General features: G+C 43.3%; 2 protein-coding genes across 3 annotated transcripts; both read right to left on the minus strand.

Annotated features, from left to right (window-relative positions):
• Positions 1 to 8: 8 nt before the first annotated feature.
• LOC115121230 (mutS protein homolog 5-like) lies at positions 9 to 12,529 on the minus strand. Its single transcript, XM_065027175.1, has 23 exons — positions 12,505 to 12,529; positions 12,192 to 12,245; positions 11,949 to 12,070; positions 11,592 to 11,701; positions 11,463 to 11,498; positions 10,371 to 10,453; positions 10,192 to 10,237; positions 9,883 to 10,021; positions 9,711 to 9,773; positions 9,484 to 9,612; positions 9,315 to 9,387; positions 8,965 to 9,074; positions 8,486 to 8,566; positions 8,314 to 8,401; positions 5,338 to 5,405; positions 5,143 to 5,261; positions 4,889 to 5,015; positions 4,613 to 4,762; positions 3,274 to 3,348; positions 2,972 to 3,118; positions 2,673 to 2,810; positions 1,560 to 1,633; positions 9 to 815 (listed from the first exon to the last, which is right to left on the minus strand). Exons 1-23 carry the CDS (start codon positions 12,527 to 12,529, stop codon positions 704 to 706), a joined length of 2,169 nt encoding a protein of 722 aa, XP_064883247.1. The 3' UTR covers positions 9 to 703.
• Positions 12,530 to 20,666: 8,137 nt separating this feature from the next.
• Positions 20,667 to 25,867, minus strand: si:ch1073-228j22.2 (SPRY domain-containing SOCS box protein 2). Of its 2 annotated transcripts, none has more exons than XM_029650279.2 (4): positions 25,518 to 25,867; positions 23,902 to 24,119; positions 21,898 to 22,609; positions 20,667 to 21,635 (listed from the first exon to the last, which is right to left on the minus strand). In XM_029650279.2, exons 3-4 carry the CDS (start codon positions 22,601 to 22,603, stop codon positions 21,505 to 21,507), a joined length of 837 nt encoding a protein of 278 aa, XP_029506139.1. In that variant the 5' UTR covers positions 22,604 to 22,609; positions 23,902 to 24,119; positions 25,518 to 25,867; the 3' UTR covers positions 20,667 to 21,504. The 2 variants fall into 2 exon arrangements, with proteins under 2 accessions (XP_029506139.1, XP_029506138.1); XM_029650278.2 differs by having other exon boundaries at positions 21,898 to 22,673.
• Between the last annotated feature and the right edge of the window lie 114 nt (positions 25,868 to 25,981).

The following is a 25,981-nucleotide window of genomic DNA, read 5'->3' on the forward strand; positions in this document are numbered from 1 at the left end:
TTCTGAATTGTAACTGAATAACGTAATACAAATTTACATTGTCCTCAATCTTGGTTGGGATATTTTAAACACGTCAAAATTACTTTTATGTTCTCCTCCAAACTGAAATATTTCCATAGAGAATACTACAGTATCTCCCATTGACTTTAGTGTTATGGTAAATCCTAAAGTAGTATGCATCAATCTCTCAGACCCATAGGCACAGATCTAGGATCATCTTAACCCTCTAAAACCATCAGCATCTTGGGGCAACTTCCTCCTACAGTCAGTGAAGCTGAGGTCATACTGGTATACAGTAGTGTTGCTGTTAGATAGACAACAGCAGTACTGGTATACAGTAGTGTTGCTGTTAGACAGACAACAGTAGTGTTGCTGTTAGACAGACAACAGCAGTACTGGTATACAGTAGTGTTGCTGTTAGATAGACAACAGTAGCGTTGCTGTTAGATAGACAACAGTAGCGTTGCTGTTAGATAGACAACAGTAGCGTTGCTGTTAGATAGACAACAGTAGCGTTGCTGTTAGATAGACAACAGTAGCGTTGCTGTTAGATAGACAACAGTAGCGTTGCTGTTAGATAGACAACAGTAGCGTTGCTGTTAGATAGACAACAGTAGCGTTGCTGTTAGATAGACAACAGTAGCGTTGCTGTTAGATAGACAACAGTAGCGTTGCTGTTAGATAGACAACAGCAGTGTTGCTGTTAGAGCAGGTCTCCTCCAGAGGGAAGCAGCTCCTCCTTCATGTAGCGCTGCAGATCCACACTCTGGTCCTCAAGGTCCACACACAGAAACTTCTTCACCACACTAACACACCTGACAGGGACACACACACAAAGAAAACACCTGTGGGTGATTGTGCGTATGTATTGCAGGCAGAATAACTTATTTAAATGTTCATCTGAGCCATCTTTGTTGCAGGTGAATGGTAACAGCTGAATAAGATGAGAAAAAGAGGAAACCCGCACACTGATCTTGATAGTATCACTGCTCTTTAATAACTTTACGTATCGACTTCAAGACCTTCCTCAGAGCGTTTGTGAATGTTTATAATTAGCAACCTTATGTAGACATTGATCCACCCACATCCGTTCAATGCATCAAATGGGGTTGTTGTCGAGGGAAAATAAGCAAGTGTTACCAAATATAACAATATTTCATAACTATTCTAATAACGTGTGTAAAACCACAATGAGGACATCGATTCATAAATCATTGGTTACAGTGCAAGAAAAAACATTAAGTGTAAACTGAAGTGGAGGCATTCATTCATGTTCACATTTACATGCATTCTTTTATCTCAACTTATTTAAATGTAAAATCTGGCTTTAGTCTCACCTGCACATTGACCCAGTACAGGTACTCCTCGTATTTAGCCTCGTTATTGTTGTTATTGTGTTACTATTTCCTATTTATTGAGGAACTATTTGTCTTATTCTAACTCTGTACTGTTGTGAATGGGCTCGTCAGTAAGCATTACACTGTCTACACCTGTTGTATTCGGCCAATAACATTTGATTTGACTTTGTGTGTGTGTGTGTTCACTGTGAGTTCACTTACTTGTTTGCCTGCTCCTCTGTAGATGGTCGGTCGATGCGTTTAATGGTCTTTCCTGTTCTGTACAGTTCAGATACCTACACAAACACACACGTACATACATAACTTACTCTTAGTTTGCATTTCTGTTGAAAAAAATGTGATGCCTTATTGTACTTGTGTGCATAGACACAGGAAGTAGTTTGGGAGTATGGGGGCTGCGTTATATATTCAATTTTGTTAGAAATAAAACTGTTAAAAAATATATTTGATGGGTGCTGGAAAAATATTTTTTGGCTGCATTACAGATGCTATATCAGTCCATTAATACAGAACTATTAAAGATGGAGTGCACTACTTTTGTGGAGAAAAAAATAAATATAGTTTGTAGTTTGTATCCTGTTTAGTGAATGATTACTGTGAGTATTAATGGAGTTTAGGCCATGAAACTGTGTGGATGCTCATTTAGAAAGGTTGACCTAATCAGATAAGAATAAATTGCCTAGGATCAAATAGCAGGGTCAGGCCCAGGACAATGAAGATGGACGGGGTGTGATTCTGACATCTAGCTAAACAAAGTGAGCACCATGGAGATTCCACAGGGGAAAACAGGGAAACTCATTGGGGTTATAAAATGTATAGCTGGGGAGGTGACAACTGCAAGAGGGTGGGGACCAAAAGGAGGGAATAGTACAAAATGTTTTGTGAACTTTCTAAATGCATGCACTCAGCTGACTGTATCCTTGGTATTAAACACTTAACTTCTCTTGAGCTTTTGGTCTCAATTCCTAATTGCAAATAGGTTGCAATAGCATTTTTCTTTTCAACAAATGGAAACAGGATGTGCCCGAGCTCAATTTCGAGTCTCATAGCAAAAGCGTCTGAATACTTATGTAAATAAGGTATGTTTTTATTTGTAATAAATGTGCAAAAATGTTTCAAAAAAGCTGTTTTCGCTTTGTCATTATGGGGTATTGTGTGTATTTAAGGCTGTAATGTAACAAAACGTGGAAAAAGTCAAGGTCTGAATACTTTCCGAATACACTATATATAAAATAAAATCTTCAGATTTTTCAGGGAGTGCTGCAGCACCCCTACTTCCCACAGCTATGCTAGTGTGTGTGTGGTGTAGCGTACCTCCACTCCTCTCTGTACGAGGCTGGGGGGAAGGCCTGCCAGTGTAGAGATGTTGGCTGCGTAGCTGGAGCGACAGATCCCCTCCTTCAGCTGGTACAGAAACACCAATTCATCCCCATCCACCGCTGTCTCCAGAGTCTACACACACACACACACACAAAACACACACATATCAAGGCTGGGATTCAGTCCAGGGCATGCTTAGAGCAGACAATACACTTTTTAAAGGGTTTTTCCCCAACAAATCCCAGCCTTACATACTGAAAGGGACAGATCACACACGCACGCACGCGCAGTACCAGTAGTGACAGCAGGCCTGAGGAAGGTAGGAGACCCAGCTGTAGCAGACTGTGGAAGTTAGTGGCCAATAGAATGTGAGGAACCTCGGCTGGAACTCTTTTCAGCCAATGAGAGATAGATGCCGCCAGAAGGGAAAGCCCATCCACCTGGTGAGAAACAGTTTACTTGGATCCACATTGAAACACTGAAACATAGAAAGACCCAAAGAAAGGCAAATAACTGGGCAGTGTAAGAGAGACCTTTCTCCTCCATCCCTCCTTTCATGTCTCACGTGTTTCATCCCTCTTTCCCTCTCTCTCACCGTGTTAGTTCCTTTCCCAAACTCATCAATCAGGACCAGTGAGTGACCGCTGCTGTGGTTCAGAGCATGAGCCATCTGTAGCACAGACATAAACACATACGTGTATGACACACTGAGAATAGGTAAATGCATGCGTGTCTGTAGTGCAGTGGTGTAAAGTATTTAAGTAAAAATACTTTAAAGTACTACTTAAGTAGTTTTTTGGGGGGGTATCTGTACTTAACTATTTATATTTGTGAAACCTTTACTCCACTACATTCCTAATGAAAATAATGTAATTTTTACTCCCATACATTTTCCTGGACACCCAAAAGTACTTGTTACATTTTAAATTATTAGCAAGACAGGAAAATAGTCAAATAAACACACTTATCAAGAGAACTTCCCTGCCTACATACTGCCTCTGATCTGGCGGACTCACTAAACACACATACTTTGTTTGTAAATGATGTCTGAGTGTTGGAGTGTGCCTCTGGCTATCAATGTTAAAAAATAAATAATAATTGTGCCGTCTGGTTTGCATAATATAAGGAATTTGAAATTATTTATACTTTTACTTTTGATACATAATGTAATTTTTTTGCTTGACCTGACCAAATTCACATAGAATTGTGAGTTATAGATCTTTCATTTCCATTGAAAGCAAGTCTAGGAAGCGATAGATCTGTTGTATGTGGGCTATTTCTATGCTTCGCATTCTTAAGTTTGTTTTTGCGTCTTTCACTTTTAGTTTTGTACACCAGCTTCAAAAAGCTGAATATACAATCGTTTTGGTTACGGAAAATATATTTCACAGCGGTTTAGATGATACAATGATTCTCTACACAATGACTGCTTGTTTTGTCACATAAACTGAAGTTTGGCAAACTATTTGAATTTTTGCATCCAAGAAATGGCAGAGCGATTTATGAATAGTGCATCTTGATCTTTAAGTATATTTTAGCAATTACATGTAATTTTAATACTTAAGTACATTTAAAACCAAATACTTTTATAATTTTACTCAAGTAGTATTTATATCCTGCCTGGTTGGCCCTGACCGGGGCTATCGTTGGACAGGGCCAGTGTCTCCCCCCCGTCTCAACCTCCAGTATCTATACTGCAATAGTCTATGTGCCGGGGGGGCTAGGGTCAGTCTGTTATATCTGGTGTAATTCTCCTGTCTTATCTGGTGTCCTGTGTGAATTTAAGCATGCTCCCTCTAATTCTCTCTCTCTCTCTCTGACTTTCACTGGAGTCATTTTCTATTAAGGTATATTTACTTTTACCCAATTATGACAATTTGGTACTTTTTCCACCATTGGCATAGTGTGTATGTGTGTGTAGTGTGTGTGTGTACCTGGTTGAGATCTATCATGAAGGTGCTGAGTCCTACAGACACAGATTCTCTGCTCTGCATGCGTGTGAAGATTCCGTCCACCAGACCAATCTCTGCCTCCTTCGCTGGCACGTCAGAACCAATCAGAGCCATGAACACAATCAGACCCACCTGACCCAGCCAATCACAAGGAAGAGGAAACAATCTATCCTGAAACAACTCAAGAACTGCATCTGTCTTTGACACTTTCTGTGTGTGAGAGTGAGTGTGAGTGAGTGAGTGTGTGTGTGTCCTTGCCTGTTTGAGGTAGATGCTCTTGCCAGATGAGTTGGGCCCGGTGATGATCTTGACCCGTCCACTAGTCTCAGAACTCAGGAAGGAGTTAGACACAAACATAGGAGAACACAACTCCAACAGAGGGTGTCTGAGAGAGTGAGAGAAAGGGAGATCTGAGCAACAACAACCCTTATCTGCCTCTCTAACCTCCTCCCTGGATACCCTAGGGGTACATACAGGCGTCTAGCCAGCTGGAATGGGGTCTGAGTGCGTACCTGGCCTGTCTGAGTGTTATTCTGTGGTGGTTGGCCAGAGTGGGGGTAGTGTATCCGTACTCCTGGGAGGCATGGCTCAGTGCCATCAGACAGTCCAGCTCAGCACTCAGATCCAGAACCTACACACACACACACGTAGCATAATCCCACAAAAAGATAAGTGTGCACACAGAGATACCGCTTAAAGACGCACACCTTGTACAGACAGGCGCTTCTCCCCAGCACTGTGGTCTGCAGCTGTGTCATAACCGCTGTCTCCATGTCTGAGAGAGAGAGAGAGAGAGAGAGCACTGCAGCATCAGTTAGCATAGCTAGCTAGCGTTACTAGCTTCTCGTCCTGGTTTGATTTCGTCCAAGACTGGTACTACGTAATCATATTGGATCAAATCAAATTGTATTTGTCACATGCACTGAAAACAACAAGCCCTTAACCAAAACTGCAGTTCAAGAAATAGAGTTAAGAAAATATTTACTAAATAAACTAATGTAAAAAAAAAAAAAAAAATCTTAAAGATAATAAGAAAATTACATAACAATAACGAGGCTATATACAGGGGGTACCGGTACCGAGTCAACGTGCGGGGATACAGGTTAGTCGAGGTAATTTGTAAAGTGTCTATGCATAGATAATAAACAGCGAGTAGCAGCCGTGTAAAAACAAAAACAAAGGGGGGGGGGGGGGGGGGGGTCAATGTAAATAGTCCAGGTGGTTATTTGATTAATTGTTAATAATAGCAGTCTTATGGCTTGGGGGTAGAAGTTGTTAAGGAGCCTTTTGGTCCTAGACTTGGGGCCCCAGTACCACTTGCCATGTGGTAGCAGGGAGAACAGACAATGACTTGGGTGGGACCGGAGTCTTTGACAATTTTTTGGGCCTTCCTCTGACACCACCTAGTATATAGGTCCTAGATGTCAGGAAGATTGGCCCAATGATGTACAAGGCCGTACGCACTACCCTCTGTAGAGCCTTATGGTCAGATGCCGAGCAGTTGCTATACCAGGTGGTGATGCAACCAGTCAGAATGCAGCTGTAGAACTTTTTGAGGATCTGGGGACCCATGCTAAATCTTTTCATTCTCCTGAGGGGGAAAAGGTGTTGTTGTGCCCTCTTCACAACTGTCTTGGTGAGTTTGGACCATGATAGTTTGTTGGTGATGTGGACACCAAGGAACTTAAAACTCTCGACCCGCTCCACTTCAGCCCCGCGATATTAATAGGGGCCTGTTCGGTCCTCCTTTTCCTATAGTCCCAGTTGTCTTGAAAGCACCATAAATCCAGAGAATGCCAGACTGATGACAAAATTTGCACACAAAGGACCGCCGTGCCACCTTCCTGTTCAAGTGAGCACAACAAGGTGAGTCCTAAAATGTCTTGTATGCTGCTGCATAAATGATGTAATATGCCAGGGAGATATGTATACTGTAGCTAAGAAAGTAATACTAAGTGTATGTTGTGTAGTAAGACATTAGCAGCCCATGTGCCTCACCCAAATAATTTGGTCTATTTTCACTTAATTTTGTTCTGACTTGGAGGTGCACATGTAGCCTATAACCTGTTTTTTAGAAATGTAATCATTGAATATTGTAAGACCTTTCATTGTCTGCTTATATGCCCTCTTTATTTATCCTACAGCTTTGACTTGGTGTACAGGGAGAACACTAAGAACGGCCCGTGTTCTGAGTTCTGTTGCTGTACATTTCAAAAGTGCTGAACAAAGTTATATTGACTACGTCCGTCCTAGCTTGCTCATGAATGTCTTAATCAAAATTATGGATTGCCTATTATTCACATGTCGTCCCCTTATGCCATAGTTTGTGCATCTCAATTGTCAGTAGAAACCACATTTGTTTAAACAAGTCAGCCATTTCCAGGCTGTATCCCATCCGGCCGTGATTGGAAGTCCCAGTTTGGCAGGGGTAGGCCGTCATTGTAAATAAGAATTCGTTCTTAACTGACTTGCCTAGTTAAATAAAGGTTACATTACAGCTATGTTTTTTTAAGGCAGTAAATGAGGCTGAATTAACTGTTTCGCTGACAGACAAGTCTCCGCTGATAGCCAGGTGTAGCAATGGAAAGATGTTGGGACTGCTGTTGGGATTCTTCTGTTGGGACAGCTTTATGGAGGCCCTAACAGTTATTGGGCACCGTTTGTCACCATTATAGTGCAATTAATGTATTGTTGAGTGTCGTGTTGTATAGTGGCTTTGCTGGCATGCATCCCACAATTGTTTTTTTCACCCCACCAAGATTTACATGCTAAAATCGCCACTGGTACCAACGCACATTGACTTGGTACCGGTAACCCCTGTATATAGCCTCGTTATTGTTATGTAATTTTATTGTGTTACTTTTTATTACATTTTTTACTTTAGATTATTTAGTAAATATTTTCTTAGCTCTTATTTCTTTCACTGTACTGTTGGTTAAGGGCATTTCATGGTAAGGTCTTATTTCTTTCACTGTACTGTTGGTTAAGGGCAGTTGGTAAGGTCTTATTTCTTTCACTGTACTGTTGGTTAAGGGCTTGACAGTAAGCATTTCATGGTAAGGTCTTATTTCTTTCACTGTACTGTTGGTTAAGGGCTTGACAGTAAGCATTTCATGGTAAGGTCTTATTTCTTTCACTGTACTGTTGGTTAAGGGCTTGACAGTAAGCATTTCATGGTAAGGTCTTATTTCTTTCACTGTACTGTTGGTTAAGGGCTTGACAGTAAGCATTTCATGGTAAGGTCTTATTTCTTTCACTGTACTGTTGGTTAAGGGCTTGACAGTAAGCATTTCATGGTAAGGTCTTATTTCTTTCACTGTACTGTTGGTTAAGGGCTTGACAGTAAGCATTTCATGGTAAGGTCTTATTTCTTTCACTGTACTGTTGGTTAAGGGCTTGACAGTAAGCATTTCATGGTAAGGTCTTATTTCTTTCACTGTACCTGTTGTATTCTGCACATGTTTGATTTGTTTGATACCATTCCAATTCATTAACATGAGCCCGTTCTCCCCAATTAAGGTGCCACCAACCCCGTGGTATATATATTTATATTCCCGGTCTCTGACATTGCTTGTTCTGATATTTATTTTTCTGGATTATGTGTGTCCCCATTTTAGAGAGGACAGAGAGAGAGACGAGAGAAGAGGAGCGAGAGAAAGAGAGGGGAGGGCTGACAGCCTGACCTTTGGTGTCACAGTGTAAGTCTCCCAGCAGGTCATCTAGCTCCTTGGTTCTCTGACTGCGGTAGTGCAGACGCTCCTCAGACAGAAACTAAACACACACAGTGAGAACATACACACATCATAAACTCACACTCACAGTGGGAGCAAACATACACATGTATCATACACGCACCATGAAGTCAAGGCCCTCTATCTCAAAGTCCTCTTTCTCCACCATGCTGGTCAACCGAGGGACCGAGAGCAGGAACCCTATCTGAGAAAGAGATAAATAAATTATGTTGATAGGATAGGACATCCAGATTACAATTTAACCTCATTTTATGGATATTTAGAAAGCATTGGCATCCTGTTGATCCTGACAGTCAGCAAGGTACACTTTAGATGTATTTGTTTAGCATTTAGCATCCTTGTTAGCATGTAAACCAGGGATGGGTGACCCCATGATGGATGTCAGATCAGGGGGATGTAGACAGACAGTAATAGTAGATGTCAGACCAAGGGGATGTAGACAAACAGTAGTAGTAGATGTCAGACCAGGGGAATGTAGACCGACAGTAATAGTAGATGTCAGACCAGGGGGATGTAGACAGACAATAGTAGTAGATGTCAGACCAGGGGGATGTAGACAGACAATAGTAGTAGATGTCAGACCAGGGGGATGTAGATGACGCAGCAGGAGGGGATGCGGGTGTCCAGGTGCTCCAGCTCTCTGCGAGCCACGTCCGTCAGGAAGTCAGACAGTCCCATCATCCTCCTCTTCTCTGGCAGAGAAAGCAGACAGAGGTGAGTAAGATTACCCTAACCTTCACCTTACCTTAACCATCAGCTAACACTAACCTTCAGCTAACATAACCCTAACCTTCAACTAACATAACCCTAACCTTCAACAAACATAACCCTAACCTTCAACAAACATAACCCTAACCTTCAACAATCATAACACTAACCTTCAACAAACATAACCCTAACCTTTATCATTCCCTAATGTTATGAACACTCACTCTCATCTATAGCAGGGTCCACATTGGGTTTGACAGTGAAACGGTTTTCTGCTAAACTGCCCTCAAAGTCCACCTATACAAGACACAAATCACAGAATAAAATGAGAATGAAACACATTGACATACAGAACATGGGAGCTGCACCTGACGTGTGTACTGTGTGTCCCACCACTCTGCTGATGAGCGAGGCGATGTAGTAAAGGTCATCTGAGAATCCCTCACTGATCTCCTGGAAGAGTTGGATGGACTGAGGCAGGGAGCGCACTGTGTCCCTGATACACACCGCACTATACACTGTCTACAACACAGACACACACTATTCACAATGCACCGTAGCTTGTCTAATACACATACAGACATGCTATTCATATAGATAACTGGCCGTAGAACTCCTACCTTGTAGAGACCCTGCCAGTCAGAGACTTTGGTGTGAGACAGAGACATCGAACGTAGGAGAGTCTACAGCAGGAGAAATAATACTCTTTATTACAGAAAATTCATACTCATCACTGATGTTGCAGACTGAGGCCTGCATGGCGCTGAGGGGTAGTTCACAGGTCATGGTTACCGGGATGTTCCTGATGTTGCGTAGGGAGGACTGCAAAGTGTTTAGGGAGTCAGAGTTGCGTGGACAGGAGAAGAATCTCACAACTTCCTGTCTCCTGTTCAACACCGCCAGGTCACGAGTAGGCCTCAGAAACCACTGGCTGAGAGAGAGAGAGGATTTCACAATAACCAACATCTAGCAGAACAAGGAGGGATAGAGATTATGACTACGCACCATAAACAGGTACTGAGGTATTGATTATGTTTCTCAGATATAATCTGTGTGTGGTTGGTTTCGGACAGTTCAACAATGAGAACAGGTTTTCCTCACCGAAGCAGTTTGGAGCCAAACTTGCACCTGCAGTGATTCAGTATCCCTGAAACAGAGACACCAACACCCATGACATCATCACTACAGAAAACACGACAGAGATCACCGCTTCTCATAATGCGAGTGTGACAATGTACTGACATCACATCAGATCATTAACTTCCCATAATGTGTGTTACCATAGAGACTGAGCCCTTCCTTCTCCCCAGACTGCAGCTTGTACACAGAGGGGTGCAGCTCCGACTTGAAGATCTGCAGCACACTGGAACACACACACACAACAAACATGGCAGAGAGAGTGAGTGTGTGTGTGTGTGTTGTGATGGCCCTGAATTTTTCTGAACCGTCTCAGTGCAGCTCCTTCCAATAGGGCGCTTTCCCTTTAATTCCCAATTAAATAGCCAGCATCAGCTGTGCGAAAGTGGGGTTGTGATGGAGACGTGAATGAGGATGTGTTCAACCCTCAGTTCCGAAGCTTCTCTATTCCGTTTGTTTTGTTGCCGTTAAACGTGTGTTTTGTAGCCTAAGAGAGTTTACCCAGGATCGGATCCACTCTTTGCTTCCGTGGACTACACCTCTCCGTTCTTCGTGGCCTTTCTCCGCTGGAGATCTGTTGGCGGATTGGATTGTCTGACTGACCGACTGACTACAACCTTTTTGTATACGGTATTTCATTTGTTTTGATGTGATGTATACTGTGATTTATGTAGTTAGTTGTAGTTGAGGACTTAGTAAGAGTTGATACGCTTTTAAGTTCTGTGGTAAAATAATTGTTATATTGATGGTATGTTTAATACTGGGTTTACGCTACACTGAATGAACGGACAAACATTGCGTGACTAAGGTCACGGGAGTTCCCTGAACTCCTTTACCGGGCTGGACTCTTTTTAGGCCCGAGGTACAGGACATTTCTGGAGGAACCAGAACTCATTGTGATATTATTATATGTGTGTGTGTAATCATTGTTGTTGCTAATACAACCCACGCAAAAGAATATAGTTGTTTTTGAAGTTCTTTCCAATGTTTTAAGGGTTTATGAAAAGTTTATTTCCATCCTGACTTTTACATAAGTCCTTTGTATTGGTGTAGACTTGACGGACCAGATGGGACTCATTCCCACCCAAACTAAAAGGAGAAACCAATGTTTTCTCTGGTAGGCACAACCTACCTGGCACCCCTATAAATAATAACCTCAAGTCAAAACCGTTACAGTGTGTGTGTGTGTGTGTGTGTGTGTGTGTGTGTGTGTGTTTGTCTCCAGGGGGACTGACCTGTAAGTATCCTGGTCCACGTACACTATGTCTTTCCTGTAAGAGGAATGAAATTCAGATGTGAAAAAAACATTCAACCACAATACATATACACAACTGACCTGATCTCTCTGTATGTGTGTGTCTTACAGTGTGTAGGTGTGGAACTGTAAGATGGGGACTCCCACACTGCTGTCCTCTAGCTCCACTCCCACTCTCCTCTTGTCCAGACACTTCAGCAACGCACCTACTGACCGTAGCTAGGACACACACACAAATAAACACACACGCACACAACATTTTCAATTTAATCTCAAATGTCAGTGTGTGGTTATTTTCCTGGAACAAGGGGGAGAACTCACCATGAGGGGGGAGGAGAACTCACCATGAGGGGGGAGGAGAACTCACCATGAGGGGGGAGGAGAACTCAGAACTCACCATGAGGGGGGAGGAGAACTCACCATGAGGGGGGAGGAGAACTCACCATGAGGGGGGAGGAGAACTCACCATGAGGGGGGAGGAGAAGGAGATGCAGGAGGAGAGGTAGGAGATTCTCTCTCTCTCGGAGACGGCGGGAGGAAGGAAGGGAAAATGGGCAGACAACAGCCTCTGCTTACTGACCTCCAGACCTGTGGTAAAAAGAGGGAGAGAGAGAGAGAATCTGTAACTGAAAACTTGACTATTGATGTTCAAAAGTTACACTGAGAACAATACTTAGTGTATTACCACAGGCAAGGCAGCTGTTCTTACCAAAGTCCACATAGGGATAGGTCACCACCTCAGGCCTGTAGTCTGGGTTGGCTCCTGGAAGCAGGGAGGAGAGAGGGAGTCAGAAAGAGAGAGGGGGATAGAAGAGAGTGAAAAAGAAGAGAGTTAGAGATAGAAGAGAGCTTGAGAGAGAGCGATAGATGGGCAAGCAGATAAAGTGAGAAAGGGGGAGTAAGTGCAAATGTATAAAGATTTTTTAGCATTAACCTTTACCCTCCACCTTAACCATCACCCCTCCCCAGCCAGCCTAAAGTTTTCCCTTCCCCAGTCCTCCCTGTGCGGTGCTCCTCCTCACCCAGTCCCTGCATGAACTGGACCATGCAGCGTTCCTGCTTAGCACTGGTAATGATCACATGAGGGCTCACCTCCTGGACCACTGAGAGAGGGAGCGGGCAGAGTCAGGGAACCGGGGACAGGTGGAAGGAGAGGGGAAGAAGAGAACAGGAGGAGGGGGAGGAGAAGGAGACAGGGGAGAAGGGGACCAGGGGGAGGGAGGAGGAGAGGGGGGACCGGGGGGAGAGGGACAGGGGGACGGAGAAATGTGTTTGGGTCAGTTAGTAGTTTAGGTGTGTACTGACTACCTCTGGTTAATGTGTGTAAGTGTATGTGTGTTTAACTTTAGTATATACCTCTGGCCAACAGTTGGAGCTCGTGGTTGTCTGAGGTGTCAGGCATGTAGTGCAGAGTGAAGTCTCTGCTGTCATAGAAACACAACCCCAACTGCCCATGCTGGGCAAACACACTCAGCAACACCTGGACACACACACACATGATCTTAATCTGCCTTGGCCCATTGTTTGTAGTTTGTATAGCACACATGACATGTGTGTGTGTTCACTGTTGCTCTCACCTCATGTGATTCTTCCTCCTCCTCCTCTTCTCCATTCATATTGGGGAGCCCAGACAGGCCTCTTCCTCTGACATCACCAGGCACCGCCATATACTCTCTAGGCTACACAAAGATACGCAGACAACTTTGGCCTGAACTTTGTCACGTCAATCATTATATCATAATTTGGCTAATTTGCTAACGTAAACTACTTTGAATTTCACTTATGTAGTAGGCGTAGCCCTTTCCGTTTACAGACATATATAATGTGCGCCTCAGTTATGGCATGCCCGTTAGTTAGCAACTTACCGGTGGTCTATCTCAACTGACTTCAACGTTTACTCGGCTTTTTGCTGCTGTGTGTGTAGTTGATTTTAAGCGCGTCTCTCACTGTGATCTGGCACCTGGCGCGAGGCATGTCAAGCGCGCTAAATTCATCCCCACGTGCGCTGGCGTGGCTGCAGCAGAATTAAAGCCAAAGATGTATCCTACTATATGTGGAGAAAAAATGGCACAGCACACCAACATCAAGACCTCAACTGTAAAGTATTGCGGAGGGAGCATCATGGTTTGGGGTTGCTTTGCTGCCTCAGGTCCTACATTTACATTTACATTTAAGTCATTTAGCAGACGCTCTTATCCAGTCCTGGACAGCTTGCTATCATCGACGGAAAAATGAATTCCCAAGTTTATCAAGACATTTTGCAGGAGAATGTTAGGCTCTCTCTTCACCAATTGAAGATCAACGGAAGTTGGGTAATGCAACAGGGCAACTACCCAAAACACAGAAGAAAACCAACAACAGAAAATACGCCTTCTGGAGTGGCCCAGTCAGAGTCCTGACCTTTATATTATGGAATGGTCTACTGTATCAAAGGCTTTTGCCAAGTCAATAAAAATAGCAGCACAATATTGCTTAGAATCAAGGGCAATGATGACATCATTGAGGACCTTAATGGTTGCAGGGACACATCCATAACCCTTTTGTTCACCTTTATTTAACCAGGAAGGCCAGTCGAGAACAAGTTCTCATTTACAACTTTGACCTGGCCAAGATAAAGCAAAGCAGTGCGACACAAACAACAACACAAAGTTCTCAATGGAATAAACAAACATACAGTCAATAACACAATATAAAAAATCTATATACAGTGTGTGCAAATGAGGTAAGATTATGAAGGTAAGGCAATAAATAGGCCGTAGTGGTGAAGTAATTGAAGAGGGAGTGGTTACAAAATTGATTGGACACACCTAGTAAGCAATACTATTAAACACATTAAAAAGTGAAATACTGTAGCTATGTTGTCAAAAAAAGAAAACTCCAAGCTAGAAGTATCAGAACACTTAGATATGACTGGGAGAAGTGTCAAGAATAAGAAAGCAATATATTCCATAGTACACTAGAACACAGCAAACATGAACAACAACAGTCTAAAAATAGCTGAGGGCAATTGAGCAAAATGTCCACTAGATGACAACAAATGGACCTATCACGAACCTGGATTTCTCACCCTTCCTGTAGGTTCGTGATAGGTTCATTTGCTGTCTTCTAGTGGACATTTTGCTCAATTGCCCTCAGCTATGTGTAGACTGTTGTTGTTCATGATTGCTGTGTTATAGTGTTCTCCCTCTTCAAATGAGGGCTAATTGGAAAAGCTGTTCAATAGAGGACATTGTATTATTTGTTTGTACTTCCTGATGAAGGCCATGCAGCCGAAACGCGTCAGATTTGTAAAACTTTGTTTCTATTGAACATGCCATACAAATAAAGGCATTTTAATTAATTATATGAAGAGTGCCTTGGTCCTCCTTTCTTTTTGATGACCAATTCACCCCTTTTACAAAAGAGCACCTTCTGTCTACCAAAATATACTATTGTGTAGCTTAGTAGCGCTTCCCTTCCTCCTCTTTCTACTCTACTCATCAAATTGGATGCAGTCTATCACAGTGCCATCTGTTTTGTCACCAAAGCCCCATATACTATCCACCACTGCGACCTGTATGCTCTCGTTGGCTGGCCCTCGCTTCATATTCGTCGCCAAACCCACTGGCTCCAGGTCATCTATAAGTCTTTGCGAGGTAAAGCACCGCCTTATCTCAGCTCACTGGTCACCATAGCAGCACCTACCCGTAGCACACGCTCTAGCAGGTATATCTTTCTTTTTGCTGAGTAGAGTGTTGGAGGCTCTTTTGTAAATGACATTGCCGAAATCAAGGATCGGTAGGATAGTAAGTTTTACAAGGGTATGTTTGGCAGCATGAGTGAAGGATGCTTTGTTGCGAAATAGGAAGCCGATTCAATATTGAATTTTTGATTGGAGATGCTTAATGTGAGTCTGGAAGGAGAGGTTACAGTCTAACCAGACACCTAGGTATTTGTAGTTGTCCACATATTTTAAGTCAGAACCGTCCAAAGTAGTGATGCTGGACGGGCATGCAGGTGCGGGCAGCGATCGGTTGAAGAGCATGCATTTAGTTTTACTTGCATTTAAAAGCAGTTGGAGGTCATGGAAGGAGAGTTGTATGGCATTAAAGCTCATCTGGAGGTTAGTTAACACAGTGTCCAAAGAAGGGCCAGAAGTATACAGAATGGTGTCGTCTGCGTAGAGGTGGATCAGAGAATCACCAGCAGCAAGAGCGACATCATTGATGTATACAGAGAAAAGAGTCGGCCCAAGAATTGAACCCTGTGGCACCCCCATAGAGAATGCCAGTGGTCAGGACAACATGACCCACTGAACTCTGTCTGAGAAGTAGTTGGTGAACCAGGCGAGGCAGTCATTTGAAAAACTAAGGCTATTGAGTCTGTTCCTGGTTCTACATTTTTTTAATGGGGCATGCTTATTTAAGATGGTGAGGAAAGCACTTTTAAAGAATAACCAGGCATCCTCTACTGACGGAATGAGGTCAATATTCTTCCAGGATACCCTAGCCAGGTCGATTAGAAAGGCCTGCTCGCTGAAGTGTTTTAGGGAGGATTTGACAGTGATGAGGGGTGGTCGTTTTACTGCAGACCCATTACGGTTGCAGGCAATGAGGCAGTGATCGCTGAGATCCTGGTTGAAGACAGCAGAGGTGTATTTAGAGGGCAGGTTGGTCAGGATGATATCTATGAGGGTGCCCGTGTTTACGGATTTGGGGTTGTACCTGGTAGGTTCATTGATAATTTGTGTGAGATTGAGGGCATCTAGCTTAGATTGTAGGACGGCCAGGGTGTTAAGCATGTCCCAGTTTAGGTCACCTAACATTATGAGCTCTGAAGATAGATGGGGGGCAATCAATTCACATATGGTGTCCGTCCAGGGAACAGCTGGGGGCTGAAGGTGGTCTATAACACGCGGCAATGGTTTGAGTTTGAGTTTATTTTTACAGGGACAGTGCACATTAATCAACGTTTCAGTAAAAGTGCCGGTTTTAGCCAGCCGGCTGATTTTCAACCGCAGTCCCAGGGCAGGTTATTAAAAACAATTACAATATAGACAATCATTGAGCAGTGAGCACACGCAGAGCAACATAGGACAAGCAAGACATAACATACAGACAGAGCAACATAGGACAAGCAAGACGTAGCATACAGACAGAGCAACATAGGACAAGCAAGACGTAGCATACAGACAGAGCAACATAGAACAGAAAGCAGCAAGACAAAATTCATAAAAGCAACAAAGTGTTTCCACAACTCACAAGCTACAGACCACAGACCACATGGAAAGCGGCAATACACAGCTAGGGACCATGTTCACAAATCTGACTGACCTTTAGCCATGTCTTCATGCATTTTGTGAAAGTGTGATATGTGGTGCAGTTATGTGTGTCTGATGGCAGTGTATTCCAGACATGAGAAGCTCTCACAGAGAAAGCGGATTTACTAAAGGTGCTTTTCCTTAAGGGAACTATAGAGTCACCTCTCATGGCAGACCTTGTGGATCTGCTGCCATATGTTTGGGTTTTCTGTTTAACAAAAATACTGAGTGGAGTGGGAGCCAGGCCATTTAATGTCATGTATTCAAGATCCGTGTTGGTGTATTGCACAAGATTTTCCCAACTCAGGAGCTCATGCTTTCTGAGGATGTAACAGTGATGATGGCTATTAGGCGTCCTATCAAGCACTTTGAGAGCCTGTTTGTAGACACACTGAATAGGTTTTAATGTTGTACAGCAAGCTTGGGCCCAACTAGTCAAGCAGTATGTTAAGTGGGGGAGTATAATAGATTTGAAGTGCAGTTTTGCTACCTCTGTAGTCAAACAATTTCGTATAAATCGGAAATTAGCTAGGTTGAATTTGGTTATCTGAAAAACCTTTTTCACATGCTTTTTAAAAGAGAGGTTGGAATCAAGTATGATGCCAAGGTACTTAAAATCAGATACCACCTGGAGCTTCTCTCCTGACACATAGACATCTGGCTCTGTAGCATCTGTTGCCCTCTTTGTGAAGAACATGCAAACAGTTTTTTTCACATTGAGATGCAAACACGAGTCACTGAGCGACTTTGTAACCTGGACCATTACAGTAGTGAGTTCTTGTGCAGCTTGTTGTTTGCTCTTTGCATGCACATATATCACTGTGTCATCTGCATACATTTGAACTTCAGACCCAGTACAGACAGAAGGCAGATCATTACTGTACAGGCTGAACAGGAGGGGCCCCAGTATTGACCCTTGGGGCACGCCCACATCATAGCTAAGAGTGGGCGACAGCTCATTGCTCACTCTGACACACTGAGTTCTTCCTTCAAGGTATGATTTCATCCATCAAGGCATCGGGGGAAAAGTTGAACTTGGACAATTTTGTGATGAGAATCTCATGGTTAACAGTATCAAAAGCCTTCCTTAGGTACAGAAACACAGCCCCAACAATGCCCCCTTTGTTCATCTTGGACTTCACATTTTCCAGAAGAAAGCAGTTGGCCGTTTCTGTGGAGTGTTTCGCTCTGAAGCCAAACTGCATGGAGTGTAATGTGAAGGGGCTTTTGTAGAGGTGGGCAATCAGTTGTTCTGCTACACACTTTTCAGCAACCTTTGACACCTCAGGTAGTATACTAATGGGCCTGTAGTTACTCACGTCAGCAGGGTCGCCCGATTTAAAGATGGCCGTTATTATGGCCGACTTCTATACCCTTGGAAACACCCCCTGACCAATAGATGTGTTGGTGACCTTAGTAATGGGGCCAATGAGTGACTCTTTGTAGTTTTTAAGAAAGGTAGAGTCCAGCTAAAACACATATTTGGCTTTAGAGTTCTTTAGTGAGCTAATCACCTTGTTCACCTTGGACTCAGAAACCTCCCTTATGATGAAGACAGGTTGAGCGTCATTCACTAACACTGAGCCCAATAAACCAATGGAGGGGTTCTGTGTCAGTACCCTGACAGAGTCAATAAAGTAGGAATTGAAGGCTATTGCTATTTAGACTGCATCCTGTGTTAGATTGTTATCCACCATGATTTCTAGTCTTTTTGCAGTGTTACTATGGTCTTTCCCTGTTAACTTTTTTAGATTTTTCCCAGATCAATTTATAATTTCCCTTTGCTTCACCAATTATGTTAATAAAAAAGTTTGCCTTGGCCTGTCTGATTTCTTTCATCACCTTATTTCTCAACATGGTAACTACGTCTGTCATGCTATAATTTGGATTTTAGGGCTGTTTTTAAGAGCATAATCTCGTTCTTTCATCAATTTCCAGATTTCTCCATTTAGCCAAGGAAGAGTGCTCTTTTGGCCAGGTTTGGATTTGATTTTCTTTAGGAAACCATTTATTGTAGTCTGGATTGTGGATAGAAAAACCTGACTATCAGCTTCCACGTCTGTATAGGACAAGAGATCATTCCAGTTAATTCCCTTAATTGCGTTTTCAAAAGAGTTTAATTCACTCTTAGGTATTCTTAGTTGATCCGGCTTTCTAACAGTAGAGAGGTTAAACCTGCTCTTAGACAGCTTTCTGGCTATAAGTGTCAGATTATGATCAGATAGCCCAGTAACCATATTGAATGATTTAGTCACTCTCTCTGGTTTATTACTGGACACCAAATCAATCTGTGTTTTAGAGCAACAAGTCACCCTGGTTGGCCCTTTAACTAGCTGTGTAAGGTCAAAGGTATTAGTGATCCGTTTGAGGGTTTTCCTACAATACTTGTCTTCATAATTAATATTAAAATCTCCCATCAAGATGACCTCTTTCCCAAAATCACATTCCCTAAGCATGTTATTAAATTGATCAAAAACACACTTTTGGTGGAAGGTGGCCAAAACATTCCAATAAGGGTAAAAGGCATTTGAGGAGACAGGTGAGAGACTTGTTTCTGGAAAGGAGAATTTTTAGAAGTAGAAGTTTGAATTGTTTTGGCACAGACCTGGATAGTATACCAGAACTCTGCAGGCTAACTCTGCCCCCTTTGGCAGTTCTATCTTGTCGGAATTTTTTTATAGTTAGGGTTGGAAATTTCTGGATTTTTGGTGGCTTTCCTAAACCAGCATAAAGACATGGCTAGGACATCCCGGTTGGCAGAGTGTGCTAAAGCAGTGAATTACGTTGGCAGACCAGTCGTGATGGATCGGCAGGGCTCCATGTAGGCAGTAAAAGGGTCCAGGCCAATTGGCAAAATAGGTATTGTAGCCCAAGAAATTGGCTGATGGACCTCTTCAGCTAACAGTCTGATATGCTCTAGACAGCTAGCCGGACGCGGCTAGCAGATGGGCCTTCAGGGGACGTCGCGACGGAGGAGCCTGTTGAAACCCCCTCGGGCGGATTATGTCGGTAGACCAGTTGTGATGGATCGGCGGGGCTCTGTGTCGGCAGTAAAAGGGGTCCAGGCCAATTGGCAAAATAGGCATTGTAGCCCAAGGAGTGGCTGATGGACCTCTTCAGATTGCCGGGAGATGGGCCTAGCACAAAGCTAGTTCCAGGCTAACTGGTGCCTGCTTCGGGACAGAGACGTTAGCCAGGAGTAGCCACTCGGATAGCAGCTAGCTAGCTGTGATGATCCAGGTGAAAAGGTTCAGAGCTTGCGGTAGGAATCTGGAGATGTGGAGAAAAAGCAGTCTGGTATGCTCTGGGTTGAATCGCGCTATGTAGACTGGCAGGAGTTGACCAGGCTATGGTTAGCTGATGAACGCTAGCAGTGGCTAACTGACTACTAGCTAGTAGCTAGTTAGCTGGTTAGCTGGTTAGCTTCTGTTGGGGGTTCCGATTCTAAAGTATAGAAAATAGCAGATCCATACCACATTGGGTGAGGCGGGTTGCAGGAGAGTATGTTGAAATTGAGGTTAAACATATAAAAAATATACACAAAATATATACAAAGGGAAAAAAATATATATACAAGGGACACGACAAAACAAAGACGCCTGAACTGCTACGCCATCTTGGATATGATTGGCATGACCTCAAGAGAGCAGTTTACACCAGACATCTTAAGACATTGCTGAACTGAAACAGTTTTGTAAAGAGGAATGCTCCAAAATTCCTCCTGACCGTTGTGCAGGTCTGATCCGCAACCACAGAAAACATTTGGTTGCGGTTATTTCTGCCAAAGGAGGGTCAAACAGTTATTAAATCCAAGGGTTCACATACTTTTCCCACCCTACACTGTGAATGTTTACATGGTGTGTTCAATAAATACATGAAAACATATAATTGTTTGTGTGTTATTAGTTTAAGCAGACCATGTTTGTCTATTGTTGTGACCTAGATTAAGATCAGATAACATTTTATGACCAATTTATGCAGAAATCCAGGTATTTCCAAAGGGTTCACATTATTTTTCTTTCCACTAACACACTGTTTCCAAAACTGTTCAAAACACGTTCAAAACAGAATGATGGCAAATGTTGTGCATTTCTGCAGTAACCAGATAGAAACATATAGAACATCTCAGCAGAATATGTAATCATTCCAAACACAGCTGATTGCAATTTCAGCTGAAAGCCTACCCAAGTGTCCTAGAGAAACATAAAATAACGATGAAGCAGTTGTACACTGTACCCTTTGAGAGAAATGGTGAACGTGTGAAAGAACTCTGGTATCAATATGTCCAGGTAAGATGTCTGTTCAATAACCAAACAGGGTACATACACAGCTACGCATAATGTAAAGTACTGTAAAACTGTGGATTTACTGTATTTTAGAGAGTAATGGAGATGGAAGCCAGGCAAACTGCACATACATTCATCTTTGTGGATGAAGCTGGATTCAACATGGCAAAAACACGACGCAGGGGAAGAAATGTGATTGGACAGAGAGTAACCGTGGATGTCCCAGGCCAGAGAGGAGCTAACATCACAATTTGTGCAGCACTGTCCAATGATGTTGCTGTTACACAAACCACTCATTGGCCCCTACAATACAGAGGCTAATTTATTTTATGGATGACTTGCTTAATTCAATTAAAATCTGTAATTTAGCCGTATATGGACCTTGGGTCAGTGAGAACGTTCCTATTTACTCTATAGTTTGTGTGTGGGTGTGTGTGTCACATGCTGGGCAGGATGTAGCGTTGAAGAGGACGAGGCAGAGGCAGTCTGTCTGTCTGAGTCTCTCTCTCTTTCCCCATGGACACATGGATGGACAGACCACAGAGAGCCATCAGTGCAGGAGGCTCACCTGAGAGAAATAAAGGGAAGGAAAGAGAGAGAGAAATGTAATAAACATACCTGTAAACATAAGTACCTGGTGTGGGCACGTTTGGGTTTAAGGGCATCATGAATAGTTCTGAACTGTTTTAGTTGTGCTATTTGCACTGTGTTCAGTTTGAGAGCTGTAAAACTGTGCTAAATGTGACCTGTCTGTGTTGATGCTAAAAGCCAAGCAACATGCCAAGGGATAATAAAGTTAAATTGTATTATAATAATGAAGTTATACTCACGGGTAGCTCCGTTGAGATAGCGTAGTCGTATGAAGGCTCCACCCCTTACGCTGCTGATGGCCGGGAAAAGCTCCACCCCTTGGGGGAGGTCCTTAAAGGCCATGCCCAGGAAGCAGTCATCTACTACATATCCCAGAGTTCCTGTGTCCGCGTCCAGAACCAGCAGCACGCGCTCTGGGACAGGGTGAGGGGGGGACACAGATTGCTCTTCCGCCTGCACCCCTCTCTCCCCGGGGTATCTCCCCAGGGCTTGCCCTGCATGCCATAGCTGATTGTTTGTGAGTTCCCATCCCCAGGACTGTGAGTCTCCGCCCATCAGTGCAGTGTAACCAGAGGTTTGTAGCGGGCAGTGCTCTGTGGATACACCAATCACAGCATGACTTCCTCTGTGGGTGGGACACCAGAGCACCTCCCAGACGTGCATTCCTCCCCTTTCCCCCTTCTCCCCCCGAGCCCCATCGCTGATCTGCTGGGTGGGTGCGCGTGTCACTTCCTCCCCGCACTGGGACAGCAGGAAGTGAGGTGAACAGTGTGTGGGGCTCCAGCGGCACCGGGGGTCTCCAGGGTCAACGGGAGAGGAGTTTAGGAGGAGTGAAAGGCGGGAGGAGGTAGGGATGGACAGCGGGAGGAAGGAGGAAGAGGAGGGAGCATCCTTCTTCATCTTCGCTGGGATGCCACCCAGCCATCCAGACAGTGACAGACCCATTATAGCCTACACACACACACACACACAATATTCACTACTCAGACACTGGCTGAGCTAGGGTTTTTCAAGGCTGTGGAGAAAACAGAAATCATGTTAGACTGTTTTTCTCAATTGAGCAATCCACATTTCATAGTGATGTCATTCATCACAAGTGAAAGATCCTATCCTTGGGCCTCCCGAGTGGCGCAGAGGTCTAAGGCAATGCATCGCAATGCTTGATGTGTTCCTACAGACCCAGGTTTGATCCCAGGCTGTGTCAAAGCCGGCCGTGATCGGGAGACCCATGAGGCGGCACACAATTGGCCCAGTGTCGTCCGGGTTAGGGGAGGGTTTGGCCGGCCGGGGTTTCCTTGTCCCATCACGCTCTAGCGACTCCTTGTGGCAGGCCGGGTGCTTGCAAGCTGACTTCAGTCGCCAACTGTACGCTGTTTCTTCCGACACATTGGTGCGGCTGGCTTCTGGGTTAAGCGAGCAGTGTGTCAAGAAGCAGTGCTGGCAGGGTCGTGTTTCGGAGGACGCATGGCTCTCGCCTTCGCCTCTCCCAAGTCCGTACGGGAGTTGCAGTGATGGGACAAGACTGTAACTACCAATTGGATATCACGAAATTGGGGAGAAACGGGAGTAAAAAAAACTATATAATAAAACGTTATCTTATCCTTACACACAGTATCATAACGTTCCTATGATAAGAACATAAAGGACTAATTTATAACTTGTACTGTGGTAGCCTATAAATACTTTTCTGTCTTGACATGAGTCATGACAGCAAGATTTTGAATCAAGACTGGCCAAAGTCCTAAAGTATTATTCATACAATTTAAAGGTACTAGACCTCATGTAACAATTCAACAATGAACCATCTCTTTTTGTCAAATTTACTGGTGCCACAAATCTCTTGTTAAATTGACTGGTCCTTTGTTGCATTGACAACAAGAGATTTGCTGGCCCCAATCATTTTGACAACAAGAAAAGGTCTGTCTTTTGTTGACCAATATGAAGGCTGCACCATTTAAATGCAATTTTGTGTGGTCCCAATTACTTTTTGGGGGGGTGAAATATTGTGAAACACTATCATTCTAGTATTACTGTAGATATATTTGGTGAAATTGCAATGCAAAGAATTACATATAGCTCCTTTAATAAATAAAAAAATCAGTCATACAAAATTGACATCACTATAATCTCTCCCGAAATGTTTTCCATTAGATCAGGTTAATCAGATGGTGATTGTTTGGAGGAATTGTCGTTGGATAAATAAACGTAGGCTAACTTGTTTAGGTAAATAGATAGTAGCTTACCACACGTTCTCTCTCTCTTGCCCTTCGTAGTAATGGACATGGTCCCTCATGACCATGTTTTAACTCCTCTTACGCTCCCCTCACCGGACGCTAGCGGGACGGTAACGTAACCATGCCGTCCAGTGCGTCTGACGACCTCGGCGGAGAGAACAGCACGTTCCGAAATCACGGAACAACGTCAAACAGATTGCCAGTGCAAGGGCACGAGATTCTGTGACCTAAGTAGTGAAGTGATGATGGATATGCGAGAGATTTTGAGACAAACAAACAACGGATAGTATGTCATAATAGGGGGTAAACATAATCTGCATTCTACAATTTTGTCTGCTACAGTTTAATGCATGCATCATGCAAGATTGCGTATTAAAACGTCAACAGCCTTTCTCACATCGACTGTATATTAGCCTATAGGCCTATTCCTTCCCTACTGGCTGGCTCCCTCCCTCCCTCACATCTTTCTCCATCGCCCCCTCCCTGTCTTCGCATCTTCCTCTATCGCGTCCTGTAGTGGATGAACACATACACCGCGAAACAGACGAAGAGGATGAGGCTAGGGCTTTTAATTGAGAAAAATAAGATAGAACCAGAATCGGCTCATAGAGAGAGCGAGAGAGAAGCATGCGCAGAAAGAATGTCAGCTTCTGTGCGTCCTCTAGGTAGTCGCTGGTTATTTTCCGAGTTTATTTTCTTGTCTGTAGTTCAATAGGTAGGCTAAACGTTTACAATAGCAGTAATAGCCTACTGCTTGCTACAGCTCACACACTTCCATCATGATCTCAACAGTAGGCTATTTTTTAACGTTGTTTTTATTTATAAAGGACATGTTAGCAAACAGTGGCGTTCGGTGCAGTTTAAACTGGGGAGGACAATTTTTTCTTGATGAGAATGTCCTTTTTTTCTATTATAGCATATTGGATGACTGTCATTCATATTCCATTCACCCAGTTCAATGTAACATTGATAGGTTTAGGCTCCTACATGACAATCTAATTTTCCCTATATCCATCATGAGGTTGTTCCAACCTAGCCTATGAGTGAAAGTTTACAATGCAGGTGCACACAGGTAGACATGGACAGACAGTGACATATTCAATACCGCCTTGCCCACTCTTGCCTACATCTAGCGGATCTAGGGTGTAATTATTAGTCCAACAGTTGCAAACAAGGGTTTCTATTGGACAAATTCAGGAATGTTTCGCCCTGTTTCGTTCTGTTTGCTTCTGTTTAAGAAACGTTTTTAAACAAAATCAGTGGAATGAATACACCCATGATCACCCATAAACACAGTTCGCTTTTATAGCAGCCACATTGTATTCTTTCTCGCATCTATGCACTCTCCCCTTCATTTGTGGACTTCTTTGCACAACACATCAGCTGTATGTGACCAGGTGAATACATCTTTCCAAGCCAAACCAAATCATAACCGTTACACACAACTTATATAGTTGTCACCATATTAGCTAAAGTAACATCATAGTCAACATAGCCCAATATAACTAACGCATTAGTAACCCGCTACAATCATGCAGCAACATTACAGTGTATAGTCAGTAAGCAGTTTAGCAGTTAAACCGACAGGCCCTGGTGGCAAAACATTTGTAAAACCAAAAGCTTACCTTGACTTGGAAGAGTTCCAGTGTATTGTTGGAAATTTATAGCCAGCTAGCTAACATAGCGTCCCTCTATTTGAGCAGGGTGTTTGAATAGGCTAAACTAGCTAGCTGCATTTGAAACTGAAAGTGGGAAAAAATGAGGAAATCTCTCTTTCTATCTCCCTCTCTCTCTCTCTATTTCTTCTTTATTTGTTCAAAACTGATCAACTATTGTCTTTCTCTTTGAGAAAACTACTCACCACATTTTATGCACTGCAGTGCTAGCTAGCTGTACATTTTGTCAAATTTAGAGAGACAAAAGACGCCACTGCTACTCTCTGTTCATCATATATGCATAGTCACTTTAACCATATCTACATGTGCATACTACCTCAATCAGGCTGACTAACCGGTGTCTGTATGTAGCCTCGCTACTTTTATAGCCTCGCTACTGTATATAGCCTGTCTTTTTTACTGTTGTTTTTATT

The sequence above is a fragment of the Oncorhynchus nerka genome, linkage group LG14 (assembly GCF_034236695.1).
Source record: "Oncorhynchus nerka isolate Pitt River linkage group LG14, Oner_Uvic_2.0, whole genome shotgun sequence".
NCBI lineage: Eukaryota > Metazoa > Chordata > Actinopteri > Salmoniformes > Salmonidae > Oncorhynchus > Oncorhynchus nerka.